General features: G+C 59.6%; 2 protein-coding genes across 5 annotated transcripts; one reads left to right on the forward strand and one right to left on the reverse strand.

Annotated features, from left to right (window-relative positions):
* Positions 1 to 145: 145 nt before the first annotated feature.
* Positions 146 to 9,907, reverse strand: LOC135402636 (basic salivary proline-rich protein 1-like). Of its 4 annotated transcripts, none has more exons than XM_064635979.1 (14): positions 7,859 to 9,907; positions 5,610 to 5,729; positions 5,252 to 5,365; positions 4,075 to 4,236; positions 3,834 to 3,986; positions 3,562 to 3,641; positions 3,191 to 3,363; positions 2,952 to 3,091; positions 2,737 to 2,856; positions 2,351 to 2,467; positions 1,944 to 2,156; positions 1,628 to 1,786; positions 989 to 1,096; positions 146 to 684 (listed from the first exon to the last, which is right to left on the reverse strand). In XM_064635979.1, the coding sequence occupies exons 1-14, from the start codon at positions 7,868 to 7,870 to the stop codon at positions 502 to 504; spliced, it is 1,854 nt and encodes a 617-aa protein (XP_064492049.1). In that variant the 5' UTR covers positions 7,871 to 9,907; the 3' UTR covers positions 146 to 501. The 4 variants fall into 4 exon arrangements, with proteins under 4 accessions (XP_064492049.1, XP_064492048.1, XP_064492050.1 ...); XM_064635978.1 differs by having other exon boundaries at positions 1,896 to 2,156; positions 7,859 to 9,904; XM_064635980.1 differs by lacking the exon at positions 7,859 to 9,907 and adding an exon at positions 6,945 to 7,183 and having other exon boundaries at positions 1,628 to 1,804; positions 1,896 to 2,156.
* A 171-nt stretch (positions 9,908 to 10,078) lies between these two features.
* On the forward strand, positions 10,079 to 12,225 carry TOMM6 (translocase of outer mitochondrial membrane 6). Its single transcript, XM_064635983.1, has 3 exons — positions 10,079 to 10,242; positions 11,214 to 11,315; positions 11,927 to 12,225. Exons 1-2 carry the CDS (start codon positions 10,103 to 10,105, stop codon positions 11,308 to 11,310), a joined length of 237 nt encoding a protein of 78 aa, XP_064492053.1. The 5' UTR covers positions 10,079 to 10,102; the 3' UTR covers positions 11,311 to 11,315; positions 11,927 to 12,225.
* Positions 12,226 to 14,530: the final 2,305 nt, after the last annotated feature.

The following is a 14,530-nucleotide window of genomic DNA, read 5'->3' on the forward strand; positions in this document are numbered from 1 at the left end:
CTGTGACACCGACCGTGCCACCAGGGCAGTGTGATCCCAGGGGTGACCTCTGCCCTCTGCCACACCCCCCATGCCGGGTTCACTGTAGGAACCCTCCCTCACCTGCCCCAGGACAGCGGGATCAGAATGACAGCGGAGAGAGGGCTGCAACAAGAACAGGGTTTATTTTTAGATTTTAAACCAAGAACAACTCCAGGGGTTTGTGGGCACATCCCAGGGAATCAGGAATGGAGTGAGGAGCCTGGATGGAGGAGAGGGGCTGCTGCTCTCCCTCCCTCCCACCACCAGCCAGTAACACCAGCTCCTCCTTTGGCTGCACACAGAGGTTTGGGCAGGGCTAAAACTAAGCATACCCCCACCTTCCTCCCTCTCCAAGAGATATGGTGGGACTGCCAACATGTCCATGCCACCCTGACCCGCAGGCTCAGCACCACCTGAGCACAGCAGTGCCCTGGCACAGCTCCCCATCCCTCCCAGCCCGGCTGGACGGGGGGTGTCTCCTCAGGGGCTGGGGGTGGCCGAGTCGTAGCTGTCGATGAAATTCTCCAGCTCCTGCAGGTGGTGGATCCGGCCCTGGCGCAGGCTGGCCCTGAGTGCCAGCCCCAGGGTTGCCTCCATGGAGGGCTCCTTCTGCAGCAGCATCGTGGCCACCACCGCGAAGTTGAGGCTGAACCGCTGGTACGACTGCAGGGCCACGGGGTCAGCACCCCAAACCAGCAGCACACAGCTCCCCTGAGGGGTATTCCTCCCCCCACGCCCGTTTTTTGGTCCACAACCCTCCTGGCAGCACCTGAGCCCCTGCAAACCCCTTCCGAGCAGCTTCCCCTGCAATCACCATCACCAGGAGGGGTTTCCCACTGCCCCCCAAAATGCCAAGTGCACATCCCGTCACCCAGCATCGCTTCAGAAGGTCCTGGGCTGAGTCCCCCTCATCCTGCAGCAGGTCCCAGACCCCCACACCCCTCAGCCAGGGGCCCCCAGGGCTCACCAGCTCGATGGCCTCCTTCCTGGCGAGGACGGCGGCGGAGCGGAGATCCCGGCGGGATGGGGAGGGTGTCGGGAGGCTGAAGCAGAGCTGCTGCTGTCCATCCCCAGCCTGGGGGGTGGGAAAGGCAAGGAAAGATCAGATACTTTGGCAAGGGAGAGGGACTGGGCCAGACTGGGGCTGCCAGTACTGATTAGCCAGACTGGTCACCTTCTGAGGGACCTGCTGGGACTTTGGCTCCCCAGGGTTTCCCCCCTTCCCTTGGGTGCCCCCTCTGCCCCAGCCCCAGCAGGGAGAGCTTCCAGCAGATTTCTGTCCCCCATTAGGCAGTAACTAAGCTGCTCTGGAGTGCTCTCCTTGGCTTTGTTAAAGCTCCAGTCCCGGGGTTGTTCATGCTCCACACACTCCCACACACAAAATAATTCCAGTTATTTTGTTGGCCTTTCTCCAGCCCTCTCCCATTTATTGGCATCAGGGGCCGATACGGGCTCTGCCTCCAGACAAAGCAGCTCTTTAACCCCAGCCCAGAATCCTGCTGGGGTTCCAGAGGGATCCCACTCCACTGCTCCTGCTGTGGCAGTGCCCCCAGGCCCAGGGGACCAGCCCCATGTGGGGACCCAGGGGGGCACCCGGACCCCGTACCAGGTTTGTCTCACTGGAGCCAGGAGAGTGCTGGGGTTCTGGTGAGGTCCTTGGTGAGGTGCAGGGATCAGGAGAAGCCTGGCTGGGCTCTGCATCAGCTTCTGCTGCAGGTCCTGGCGGGACCTGAGAGTTTTCAGGTGGCTGAAGGCTCTCGAGAAGCTGTGGGAGAGAGAGGGGCTGGGGGAGGAAGGCAGGGGCTGTGCAGGAGGGGGCAGCCAGTGCTGCCAGCACAGCCCCACCTGCAGCAGAGGCCTCGAGGGGCTCTCACCTGGGGAGGGGGACACGCCACAGAGCTGCCCCATGCTCTGAGACCCACCCCATCATGGGCAGCTTCTGCCTCGGCTTCTCCAGCTCCACTTGGCAAATGCTGCTCTCCCCGGGAATGTGGGCTCAGCTCAGCACCCACCTCTGCAGAGCAGCTGGATGCTGGGTGTTCCCTCTCAGTGGGATCCAGAGGGGCTGTTGGGCTGTGGGGATGTGACCCATCACCTGTGCCAGCCTCGGGGACAGCTGGACTGCCCTGCTCTACCTGTGCAAGGAGTTACAGGAGCGCTGCAGAGCCCACGGCAAGGGCAAAAAAGGGTCTGGAAAGGGGAATGTGCCTCCTCCCAGGCACTGATTTTGGGTGGGAATAAAAACTATCCATAGGGATAGCGTGCTGCTGGTGGGGAGGATCTGGGGAGCCCTGTGCTGACTCTGTGCTGCCCCCTGGGAATCCCATACCTCGAGGTGCTCCCCTGCCCTGGCAGAGTTCTCCTCCAGTGGGATTGGCTCCGCTCCCAAAGCACAGGGATCCTGGTCCTGGCTGCCCAGAGGTGTCTGCTCAGCTCCTGGCTCAACCTGGGGACAGGCAATGGCATGAGACTGGGACATGCCTGTCCTGGGAGAGGAGCTGTGGGACAGGACCCACGGGGTGCTGAACCCCAAAGGAAACCACGAGGCTTTGCAGCCCTAGAGAAGAGTCTGGAAAAACTCCCATGCCTGGCAAGGAGACAGCGAGGTGGAGAGTGAAAGGGCTGGACGAGAGAGAGGAGGGAGGCATTCCAGTGGCTGAAGAGCCCTGGGGGTGCAGCCCCCCTGCCTGCCCCGGGAGCAGGGGAATCTCCTACCGGTGTCCCCGGAGCCGCCTGCTCCGGCCCCGCAGCGCAGGGATCAGTGGCCGGGCTCCTCGGAGGGGTCCTGGCTGGCTCAGGGGTCTTGGGGACCTCCCCACTCCCCTCTGGCAGGTCCTGGGGGAAACCACAACACCACACAGGGCTCAGACCGAGCCCCCTTGGGTCACTGCTGGGAGCTGGGACGGGGGGGGCAGGTAAAACCCCACAACCTGGCTCTGTTCCGGCCTCTCCACAGGACCCTGGGGGGACACGGGTGGCTGGGGAGGATCAGGGGGCTGCAGCTCTTTCCTGGCCTCCGGCTGGCTCGTCTTGGGGCGGGGAGGAGAGGCCCTGGAGGGTGGTTTGTGCCCTGCAGAGCAGGAAACAACGGCAGAGCCAGCATATCCCTAGCTCTGCTCAGGGAGATGCTGGAGAGCACCAAGGAAGCAGGAATGGGGGCAGCACAAACCTCTGGGGGGTCTGGGACCCCACCCACACGGGATCAGGGTCAGCTCCCGGCGGCTCCTGCGAGGGCGTCGGCCGTGTCTCCCCCTGGGGGGGTCGCAGTCCCAGGGGGGGTCACAGTCCCAGGGGGGGTCACAGTCCCAGGGGGGGCCCCTGCCATGGAACCCCCCTCGTCTCCTGCAGCAGCAAAGGCAGCCCCGGGGCCGGGGGGCACTTTAGGAAGGGGTCTCCAGTGCAACCCCCCTCTACGCTGAGCAGGGCCAGGAGTGTCACCCCGTGGCTGTGCCCCCACGCAGTGCCCACCCCCAGTGCCCCTTCGTGCCACCCCACAGCCACACGGACCCCCTGAACCCCCACCCTGGGCACGGCACTCACCCTGGTGGGCCAGCTGGATGCCAGGGTGGGGGCTGCTCCTCCTCCAAGGGGGGTTCAGGACAGGGGCCAGGCTGCCACTCCTGTAGGAAAGGGGGTGGGTTTAGACAGGGAATGGGACAGGGAATCCTGCGACAGCAGAGTGGAGGCTGAGCTGGGAAACCCGTCCCCACACCCTGTCCTTGTCACCAGGGCAGCGAGTGGCCCCTGCCCCATTTACCCACTCCCCAGCCTCAGTCCTGCAGCTGCTACCACCCCCCAACCCACAAGCTCACCGGGAACCAGTCCTGTGTGAAGTCCTCCTCAGGTCCTCTGCCATTCCAGGGGGGCGGGGGGTAGTCATGGGGTGCCCATATCCTGTCCTCCTCCTCCTCGTTCCAAGGGATGCCATCAGGGCCAGGGAAGGGTCTGGGACCCCTGGGATGATGCTGCAACAGGGAATGGTTGCCCATGAGGATGGTGGCACACTGGGGACACTCACCAAGCTGCCACCCCCTCAGCCCATCTGCCCCTCACCGGGTCCCAGCCCTCTCCAAAGTCATCCACAGGTCCTCGGATTTCTTCTCTGTCATCCCAGGGGGGTGCTGGGGGATAGTCATGGGGTGCCCATATCCTGTCCTCCTCTTCCTCATTCCAAGGAATGCCATCAGGGAAGGGTCTGGGGTCCCTGGGGCTGGGCTGCAATGGGGAATTGTAGGTGAGGACAGCAGCTCACTGGGATGTTCTGGTTTTCCTGCTGTTCCCCCTCCCCACTGAGACCCTCAGCTCTTTCTGCCCCTCCTGCTCCCAGGGGAGCCCCTGATTTTGGTTACCCTGGATTTGTAGGGGGACCTCGACAACACCTTCTTGTAGCAGGACACAATTAGGTGAAACAGGTGAAAATTTCACCTAATTGCAGAGTTACCAGCGGTGGAGGGGGAGTCACGCTGCTGGTGGTGTCCAGGAAAGCTCAGAGCAGCCTGGCTCAAATATCCCAAAATTAAACACCACGAGGATGTGAAACCCAGCGTGTCCTGAGAGCAGCTGGCACTGGAGGGGATGTGGGGGACAGATGTTTCCTGAGAGGAACCAGAGAGCAGAAATAACTTATTTAAGGATAAATGGAGTTGTGCTGAGCTGGCAGGGCTCCCCCAGCAACGCCTCACTGACACTCCGTGGTTTCATCCTATAAAAGCTCAACCCCACCTTCTAACAGTGGGATTTCCAGCACAGTCCTCCTAGGAGTGCGTGTGGATTCCTTCCTGGAGCAGGGACACCCCTCAAGGTCCCTCCCCGAGGCTGAGCCAAAGAGATTTGTGTTGATCTGGGTGAGTAACATCAATCTCTACTTAATAATTATTAATTTAACTTTGAAACCATTGATTTAATAAACAGTGCACCACAGCAATGGTTACAACCATCTATAACATGATTAAGGCCCTTCAGTCTAATCATTACCACCAATGGAAATAAATAATTTATTTTACCTATGTAAATGCATTTGTTTTGCCATTCTCAACCCTGCGGGAGGGAAGTCGTGTGAAGCCTCCATTACACCCGTATAATCCTTCAGGCACAAACTTCTGACCAAGTCTGGGGCTGGATCCACGTGTGCCCAGACTCCTCTGTGCCTGGGGGCTCCAGGGGAGCGTGTCCCTGAGGAACTCTGGCTGAGGGTCCCACTCTGCCCGTGGCACATCCCCCAGCCCCTTACCCGGAACCATCCTCCCCGGCCCCTCCTGCGCCGGTGCTTCCAGGGCGGCTCATCCCAGGCGTCCTCGGGGCCGTGAGGGGGGCACGGCCCTGCTCCATCCCCCCACGGGCAGGGCTGTGGAGAGAACAGAGTGGTGAGACCCCCCCTGCACCCCTGCCCCAGCCGGCTGCTGAGCAGGGCTGGGGAGGCAGGAGCCCACCCGCCTCCTCTGCTGGCCGAGGGCCCAGATTGTTCCCAGTTCTTCCCCAAACTGCAGCGCTGTTCCCTGGGATGGAGCAGTGGGTGCCCACCCTCGCCCCCCAAAGCTCCTCCGCTCCCACCCGCCCTGGCAGTTCCCAGAGTGCCCAGACCCACCTACCTCCCTGGGGAAGCCCCTCCTGCAGCCCCGCGGTGGGAACATCCTGCCCGAAGGACGTCCTGGCCCCTGTCCCAGGAGAGGGAGAGGGGTGGAGAGGGGCCCTCGGGGGTGTGGGATCTGCTGGAAGGGAGAGGCGAGGGTGAGCACAGGGTGAGCACGTCCCACAGGACGTCACTGCCGGCTCGGGAGCACTGCCACCCGGGTGCCACCCTGTAAGGGGGGGACTTTCGATTTCGATGATCAATGGAGCATAGAGGGGGAGAAAGTAATTCTATTGGGATGTGAAACCAGCCAGAGGATCGTACAATTTACTTTATTGCACGAGTTAGCTGTGAGGCCCATTTTGTCTTTAGCAAGTTAACTGGATGTCCCCCATTATCAGAGCTGAGTTCCTCCTTGGCTCGGCTCCTTACTGCAAGAGAGACACAAACAGCCTTGAAACACAGTGGTAGAGGTCGTACACAGGGGTGAGAAAGATGCTGGTGAGAGGAAGATCATGTGGGCAGGGGTCGCTGGCCCCTTGCCCTACAGCAGGGCACGCACAGACTGTTGCTATCAGGTGATGAACAGGCGGGGTTTGGCTGCCACCTTACACTACGTCCTGGCCCTACGTGGTGCAATGTAGAGCTGCTAAAATGGGGTGTCAGGACTGCTGGGGTGATGGCAGGCTACTCATCCTGCCATGGAGACTGTGTTGCTCCGTGGGGACGCCCGCTAAGCACGGGCACCGACCAGCTGCTGCAGATCCTGGCAGCCCTGGCCTGTCTGTGTGGGTAAGCACAGTTTATTGAGAGAAACCAAAAGTTTTATATCCTCTTTTGTATCCCTTTAATTCCCTTTTTACTAGTCAATACTGTAATAAAAGCTGTTTGTAGTATTGTATGAATGCCAACCGATAAAGCAGTTTTTTTGTATTCTTTTTCAGCTTTTGATTCTCTTTGCTAGTAGGTTTGTTTTTTTTCTTACTGCAATAAAAGATTTTTTTTTTCCTGGTAGTGTTCGAATGTCTGTTGTACTTGCCTTTATTCCGGGCATGCATTCAAAGGAATTAACACCCACGGTGCTCCCGGAGCGCTGGGACACCTCCAGAGCCCCCCGCCAGCCTGGCATCGCAGTGGGGTGCCAGCCCCGCTCCAGGTTCCATCCCTGCTCCCACGGGACGGTCTGGGCTCTCCACAGGGACGGGGAATGCTCCGATCCCAAACCGCCCAACCCCCGGCGGGCACTGAGCTGCAGAGCCACCCTCGCCCCGGGCACCGTCGGCAGGGACCACCCCGGGGCAGGGCCGGAGGGAAACACAAAAAACACGCTTTTGTCCCTAAATTGCGGTTTTACCTGGCACGGCAGTCTCGGGTCCTGCAAAGCAACACTGAAGTACGGAGGAGGGTGGGTTGGAGCGCCCTGCAACCCCGAACCCCAATCCTGCACCCCAAACCTACACCTATGCACTCCCGACCTGCAGCTCTGCACCCTAATCCTGCACCCCTACACCCCAATTTTGCACCCCTACGCCCCAGTCCTGCAGCCCCACACCCCGCTCCGCTCCCTGGGGACGCCGGCTCTCCCCCAGCCTCTGGTTCCACTCCAATATCCGGCGGAACCGATCCCCCTCTCCGAGGAGCTCTCCCGGAGCGCTCCTGTCCCTCCCCCTGGCAGTTTTCCCTCCTCTTCCCATCCCGCTAACAGCACTGATTCTGCTTCCGAAAGCAAACACTCCTTACCGAGGGGGCACAGCCCCCTCAGTGCCCGAGGGTGCGCAGACCCCGGGCAGCGCCGCTTCCCTGATCCCCAGGACAGCCAAAATCCTCCGGGAATCTCGGGTCCATCAGCAAACCGGCCTCAAAGACCCTCGACCGGCACCCCATCAGCCCCTGGGTCTGCCCCGACCCCACCTCTGCGGAGCAACCCTGAAACGCGGGTCCTGCACCCCCAGGGTACACAAAGGGCGTCCCTGCACCCCCAGGGCATGGAGCATCCATGCAGGAGCGGATCCTGTACCTCCAGGGCATGGAACAACTGTCCAAGGAGGTTCCCTGCACACCGTGCAACCCCCCCCACCCCCTCCAGCGCCTGCCACCGTCCAGCATCACCTGGATCAACCACACAGTCCCTGGGATGCTCCAAGCCTTGTGCCGGGATATTTGGGGGGGCAGGGTTGCAGCAGAGCCTGCAGGGTCGAGGAGGGGAAAGGAGAAGGGTGAGGGGGTCCAGAGAGCCCCGGCAGGACGGGACCCTCCCATCGCACCCACCTTTGCTGCCATGCGGGAGGAGCGGCGGGCCGGGGGCTGCTGGAACTGCCCGTGTGCGTCACCTCCCAGCGTGTCCCGATCACCTTCCAACGTGTCCGTCACTTCCCAGCGTGTCCCGATCACCTTCCAACGTGTCCGTCACTTCCCAGCTTGTCCCGATCACCTTCCAACGTGTCCGTCACTTCCCAGCGTGTCCCGATCACCTTCCAACGTGTCCGTCACTTCCCAGCGTGTCCCGATCACCTCCTGCCGCTGCAGCCGGGTTTGGGCCCCACTTGCAGCATCACCGCTCCCCAGCAGCCCTGGGGACGAGGCTCAGAGGGTCTCCCAAACTCTCTGCCCATCCAACTCACCACCTCCTGCGCCAGCCGGGCACTGGACACCTCTGCCCGGCGCCTCCAGCCTCTCCTCCCCCTTATCTCCCTGCATTCCCCCCTGGCAGTGACGCCCCCGGACCTCGTTAGCAGCGGGCAGATGTGTTGGTACCAGGTACAGACATCCCACCCACCCCCGGTCATTTATCACCTTCCCCTGCTCCGAGAACACCCGCGGCAGAGGCGGGAGGTCTGGGGACGCTCTGATAACGAACTGGTCTGAACTGGTTCGCCCAGCAGTGCAAATTCCTGCATCCGCACGAGGTGAAGACGGTGCCGTGACCTTGCAGGCAGGAACAGGGGAGGAGATAAGGGCGGAGAAGGGAGGCTCCGGCCGAGCTCGCTGATCCCAAACGCCAGCGAAGGAGGGGATGAAAGGGAAAACCCGAAGTGTGAGGGGGAGTAAAACCCTTCCAAGAATCCAGACGAGCCGTGCCGGGTGTGGGGCCGGGGCAGCCCTGGGCCCGTCGGAGCTGGCTGCTTCCCAAGGCTGCTCCCACCGGGCAGATAACACACAGCTCTCCAGCTGGCCCCTTAATGAGAGCCCCTAATAGCCCTAAATCAATTAACTAGCTGGGTGGATCAATTAGCTCGCTGGGATTTGGGAAGGGGATGCAGCAGCAGGGACAAATGTGGACGGACAGTGTGGCAGGACTGTTGCAAACAGTCTGATAAAATAACCGAGGTTGGATCATATGGAAGAAGTAGCTGTGATTAAAAGGTGGAAGATGGCAAAGCACCGTGTGTAGGGTTGTTGGGAGTGTTGTGTTGGAAGTGTGCAACCACAGAAACCCCACCAAGAAGTTACTGGACCATTTATGCTGCTTGGAACCCCCCTTACCCTTCCCTTCCTGATTTGAGTATCACGGATTCCAACCCGGAGAGCTCAGTGGAACTGACCAGGGATTGTTTCGGAATAAAGATCCATAACCTATGGAACCAGTCACTGTAAAGGTTACATTTAAGAATGGGCTTAAGTAACAGAAAAGAAGTATAAAAATGACACACAAAACACCCCAAAAATGTGCAGCTATTGGGTTTGGGGCTCAGCCCTGACCCTCTGCCTGGGCCAGGCTCCCTCGGCAGGTCTGTCCCCCATTTCCCAGGCACAGGAGCTCGGGAGCAGAACACAGGGGACAGTGGAGGTCGAGGCTCCATCTCCGTGTGTTCATCTGCTCCAGTTTGCCCAGCAAACGCCCTGGCTCTGCTCCCAGTTCTCCCAGCCTGTCCTGCTGTAACCAGCCGTCACGGTGACCCCGGCTCCGTCCGGGATTGTCTGTGGAACCACGTAATCCAAGAGTATGGAAATGGAGGTGGGGGGCCCACAATTATGATCTGAGCAGCTGCAGAGGTGATGAGTGCCCCGGTCAACATCGGTGCAGGGTATTCCGGGGGACCCCGATTGCTCCAGGGATCCTGATTGTTCCTGGGAACCTTGACTGCTCCCGGGACCCCCACCTGCTCCCGGGGGGGGACCCTGAATGTTCCTAGGAAACCCCGACTGCTCCAGGGAACCCCCTCTGCTCCCAGGGGCTCCCAAGTGCTCCCGGGAGAGCCCCAGCTCTTCCCGGGGACCTCGACTGCTCCCGGGGGGAACCCTGAACGTTCCTAGGAAACCCCAACTGCTCCCGGGAATCCCACTCCCCCCCGTGCGGCTCGGCTCGGGGGCTGCCCGGCTGCGCAGCGGGGGTTGCCGAGCCCAACCCGGACCCGGGGGTGGCCGGGAAGCCCCGCGCTGATCCCGATCCTGATCCCGGTCCCGGTCCTAGTCCCGATCCCAACCCTGATCCCGATCCCGATCCCGCTCCCGCCCCACGTGGCGCCGAGCGCCGGCAGTGACGTCACTGAGCGACCGTGACGTCACGCAGCGATGGCGGCGGCGGCGGGACCCGGGTCGGGCCCGGGAACGCCGGGATCGGGACCGGCGGCCGTGGCGGCCCCGCCGAGGGGGCTCCGCGCGTGGCTCCGCAGCGCGTTCCGCTTCGCCACCGACCGGAACGACTTCCGCAGGTGCGGGGGCACCGGGAGCGGGGATGCGATGGGATCAAGTCCGGGACCGGAACTTAGATCGCGTCCGGGACTGAAACCGGGATCGGGATCGGGACTGGGATCGGGAGCCCGCGGTTCTGTGCCGGCAGTGGCGTGTCCAGCAGGAGCAGGGCAGGGATTGTCCCCCTGTGCTGGCGCTGCTGGAACCTCAAATCCTGTGTCCAGTGGTGGTCACTCAGTTCAGGAGGGACATGGAGGGGCTGGAGCATGTCCAGGGAAGGGGATGGAGCTGGGAAGGGGCTGGAGCAGCAGGAGGGGCTGAGGGAGCTGGGGGGGCTCAGCCTGGAGCAAAGGAGGCTCAGGGGGGACCTTCTGGCTCTGCAACCCCCTGACAGGAGGGGGGAGCCGGGGGGGGGTCGGGCTCTGCTCCCAGGGAACAAGGGACAGGAGGAGAGGGAACGGCTCCAGCTGTGCCAGGGGAGGGTCAGGTTGGACACCGGGAGGAATTTCTTCATGGAAAGAGTGAAGTTCTGAGGCCTGAACAACAGGCCCTGAGCCAAAGCTGACCTCTTGATGAACCTTCCAACAAACATTACTTTTGTCTGCTTATCTGCTCGTTAAGGAACTGATCGTTAGTGAAAGAATTTATTTATCTTTCCATATTTAGAGGCCGGTCAAGGCCATGGAATCAGATGCCTGGCCTTGTTTGGCAGGAGATGAATGGTCAAGGTTGACTCCCTTGGTTTTCCCCCTTGAGCCCTGGCTAGGCTTTGGGTGGAACCCAAGAGGAGAAGGAAACCAGATGTTTCTGCACTAGAAGCTATGTAAACTTGCTTTTTCAATAACATAAAACAATATAAAAGCTGGAGTCCAGGGGAGGACTGGACGTGGCACTCAGTGCTCTGGGCTGGGGGACAAGGTGGGGATGGGGCACAGGCTGCAGTCGATGGTCCCGGAGGGATTTTCCAACTGAAATGACTCTGGGATTGCAGGAACCTGCTGGTGAACCTGGGGCTGTTTGCTGCCGGGGTCTGGGTCGCCCGGAACCTGACGGACATCGACCTGATGGCCCCGCAGCCCGTCCCGTAGAGCCGGTGAGTGCAGGGATCTGGGCGGGATCGGGGAAGGTGGGAACAGCTGTGCTTGGAATCATGGAATGCCCCAGGTTGGAAGGAACTACAGGGATCATCCAGTCCAACTCCTGGCCCTCACAGGACACCCCAGCAATCCCACCTTATCCCTCAGGGCGTTTTCCAAACCCTCCTGGAGCTCTGGCAGCCTTGGGACTGTGCCCACTGCCCTGGGGAGCCTGGTCAGTGCCCAACCACCCTCTGGGGGAAGAACCTTTCCCTGAGATCCAACCTGAGCCTGCCCTGGCACAGCTCCAGCCATTCCCTGGGGCCCGTCACTGCTCACAGGGAGCAGAGATCAGAGCTGGACTCGTGAGGAACCTGCAGCCCCCTGAGGTCTCCCCTCAATCTCGAGGCTGAACAAGCCCCCCAGATGTGTCCTGACACCCCCCAGGCCGGGGCTGTCCCCGTGTGAGGTGACACAGATGAGGAGTGACCAGCGGGACCAACCCCTGAGCCCGGCCCAGGCCCCCCAAGCCCACACGACCCAGCCTTCACACAGGGTTGTAAAGCTGTTACCAAGCTGCCACATGCCAGAACCCACCTCCACTAACACTGCTGAATCCCTGTCCCAGGAATTCCTGGAGCTGCAGGAGCAGAGCTCGCCCTCCCAGCAGGACCGGAGCCGTGTTGGGCCGCGACGGGTTCGCTGCACTCCTGGAAGGACGTCGTTCTCCTCCCCTGCAGAGCTGCTGCTCCTAGTCCCTCCTGTCCTGCTCCAGGCAGTGACAAGAGGGAAAGATTTAAGGCTGAGAGGAAGAATTTATTTCCAGTTCATTCCTCAAGGCACAACAAGAATGGTTTTCTCAAGGATGGTTGTGGAATTTCCTTCTGTACCCCCCCCAGATGTTTATTAAAGTCTATGGAATAACGACATGGCCCTCTGGAATTTCTTCTTCTTTTTTTTTCTTTTAATAAGAAACTTCAGCTTACAAAAACAAGGTGTAAAAAGAGTAAAGATTTACAAAAAAATCATAAAAACATGATTTATATTTCACACCCGAGAGACAAAAGGGCTGAGCCCAGCCCTGGGGCTGCACCCGAGACCCATCACTGATCCTGCAAAGGAAAATCCAAACTGGGACGAGCCCGAGGGGAACTCCAACCACCTGGGTTCCTGGGAAATGTCCCTGTGGGATAAAGCTGGGGTATGGAGAGGAATGATGGCTGTGTGTGGGAGGAGAAGCCATTTGGTGTTGCATAGCATGGGGTGCCCTGGGCTGAGGCTGGAACAGTCCAGCGGCCGGGGGACGAGGGAAGCACCACTGGGAGCTGGGATTTACTCACAGGGGACACACCAGCTCCTGGGATTTACTCACAGGGGACACACCAGCTCCTGTGAATTACTCACAGGGGACACACCAGCTCCTGGGATTTACTCACGGGTTACACACCAGCTCCTGGAAGGTGCTGTGGAGGAGCAGGAGGAGCTCCCAGCCCTGAGAGCCGTGGCAGTGGGGTGCAGCATGGCTTCACATTCTTTGGACAGTTTCACAGGGTTTTAGTTCAGGACATTCTCCTGGAGCAGCTGTTCCCACATCTGGAGGACAGAACTGCCCCTCACCTGCTCCTCCCCCCCCCCAAAAAAACCCCTCACTCCACTCCCCATAAAAATCCCTAAAAATGCGGTTTTCAAAGCTGGTGTTTGGACATCCTGTAAAGAAACTAAATTCTTTTGAAGTCGGGATAATCCAAGTTATGCAGAAACAGTTTCTGCAGGAAAAGGGGATTAATTAGAACATTTCAGTCCCTTTATAGTTAATCTCAGTTTTGATTTACTCACACTAATCCCCCCCAGCCTGGGGTCAGGCAGGGGCCAGGCCGTGTCCATGGAGGCTGCCAGGGGTGACCTGGGGATGTTGGGAACAAACCTGACTGGAAGAAAAGCTGATGGGGATCAGGAGGCAGCTGGACAGACTGCCAGGAACAGTCAGGAACCATGGAATATCCTGAGCTGGAAGGGACTCACAAGGACCATCCAGTCCAAACCCTGACCCTGCACAGACACCCCAACAATCTCACCTTATCCCTCAGGGCACTGTCCAAACCCTCCTGGAGCTCTGGCAGCCTTGGGGCCGTGCCCACTGCCCTGGGGAGCCTGGGCAGTGCCCAACCAGCCTCTGGGGGAAGAACCTTTTCCTGAGATCCACCCTGGCTCTGCCCTGGCCCAGCTCCAGCCCTTCCCTGGGGCCTGTCCCTGCTCCCAGGAGCAGAGATCAGAGCTGGACTCGTGAGGAACCTGCAGCCCCCTGAGGTCTCCCCTCAGTCTCGAGGCTGAACAAGCCCAGTCAGTGCCCTCAGCCACCCCTCCCATGGCTGCCTCTCTAGAGCCTTCACCATCCTTTTAGCCCTTAATTAATTAATTGATTAACTGGATTCTCTCTCACTTGCTGCTGCCTGGCAGTGTCCTTGAGGAGGACACTCCCAGCCTGGCACAAGTCAGCTCAACTCATTAGTGATGTCAGGAATGGAGCTGGAGCAGAAACACAAGGCTGTTCTGACCTAAATCCACTGAAAAATCCAGGGAATCCACCCAAGCTCCAGCTTGGCTCCTCACCCAAACGAGCACTTCCCTCCTGTTTTCACGAGGGCTGCCAGGGGATTCCATACTGAGGGAAAACTCCTCTCCTGTCCAGCCTCTGCCAACAGCCCCCTGCCAGGAACCTGAACCAGAGACTTATTTGGGGGTAAAAAATTGGAAGTTTTTTTCAGTGCTTTGCAGAGAAACTGTTTTTTTTTGTGGAATGCATAGTTTAACTTGGGAATACAGGCAGGAAAAGGGATAATAAAGGCAAATTTATGTAACCAACTCGCTAGTGGAAAAAAGTTACCTACAGTAAAGTGGCTTCCAACTGCTACAGCAGATGCTGGATGACACCTGGCCATGGATACATGAAGATTCTTCACTCTTAAGAATTAAGGAAATCCCATTTAGTCACAGGTTGGATGGGATAAGGATATGCTGGGAACAGTTCCTTCCCAAAGGCTGCACATCCCAAGCCTGACTTCCTGCTCCTCACACAACCACCTGGGAGGTGCCACAAACCTCCCACTTGCTCCGAGCATCTCTCAAGGCAAAGGGCTCCTGCTGCCAGAGTGGGTCCCCAGGACAGGAATCCCAGCACATGGAACAACAGACTTACTCCCAGTTGGACCAAAACAAAGGGGTTTGTGTTGCA

This window comes from Pseudopipra pipra, chromosome 25, assembly GCF_036250125.1.
Source record: "Pseudopipra pipra isolate bDixPip1 chromosome 25, bDixPip1.hap1, whole genome shotgun sequence".
NCBI lineage: Eukaryota > Metazoa > Chordata > Aves > Passeriformes > Pipridae > Pseudopipra > Pseudopipra pipra.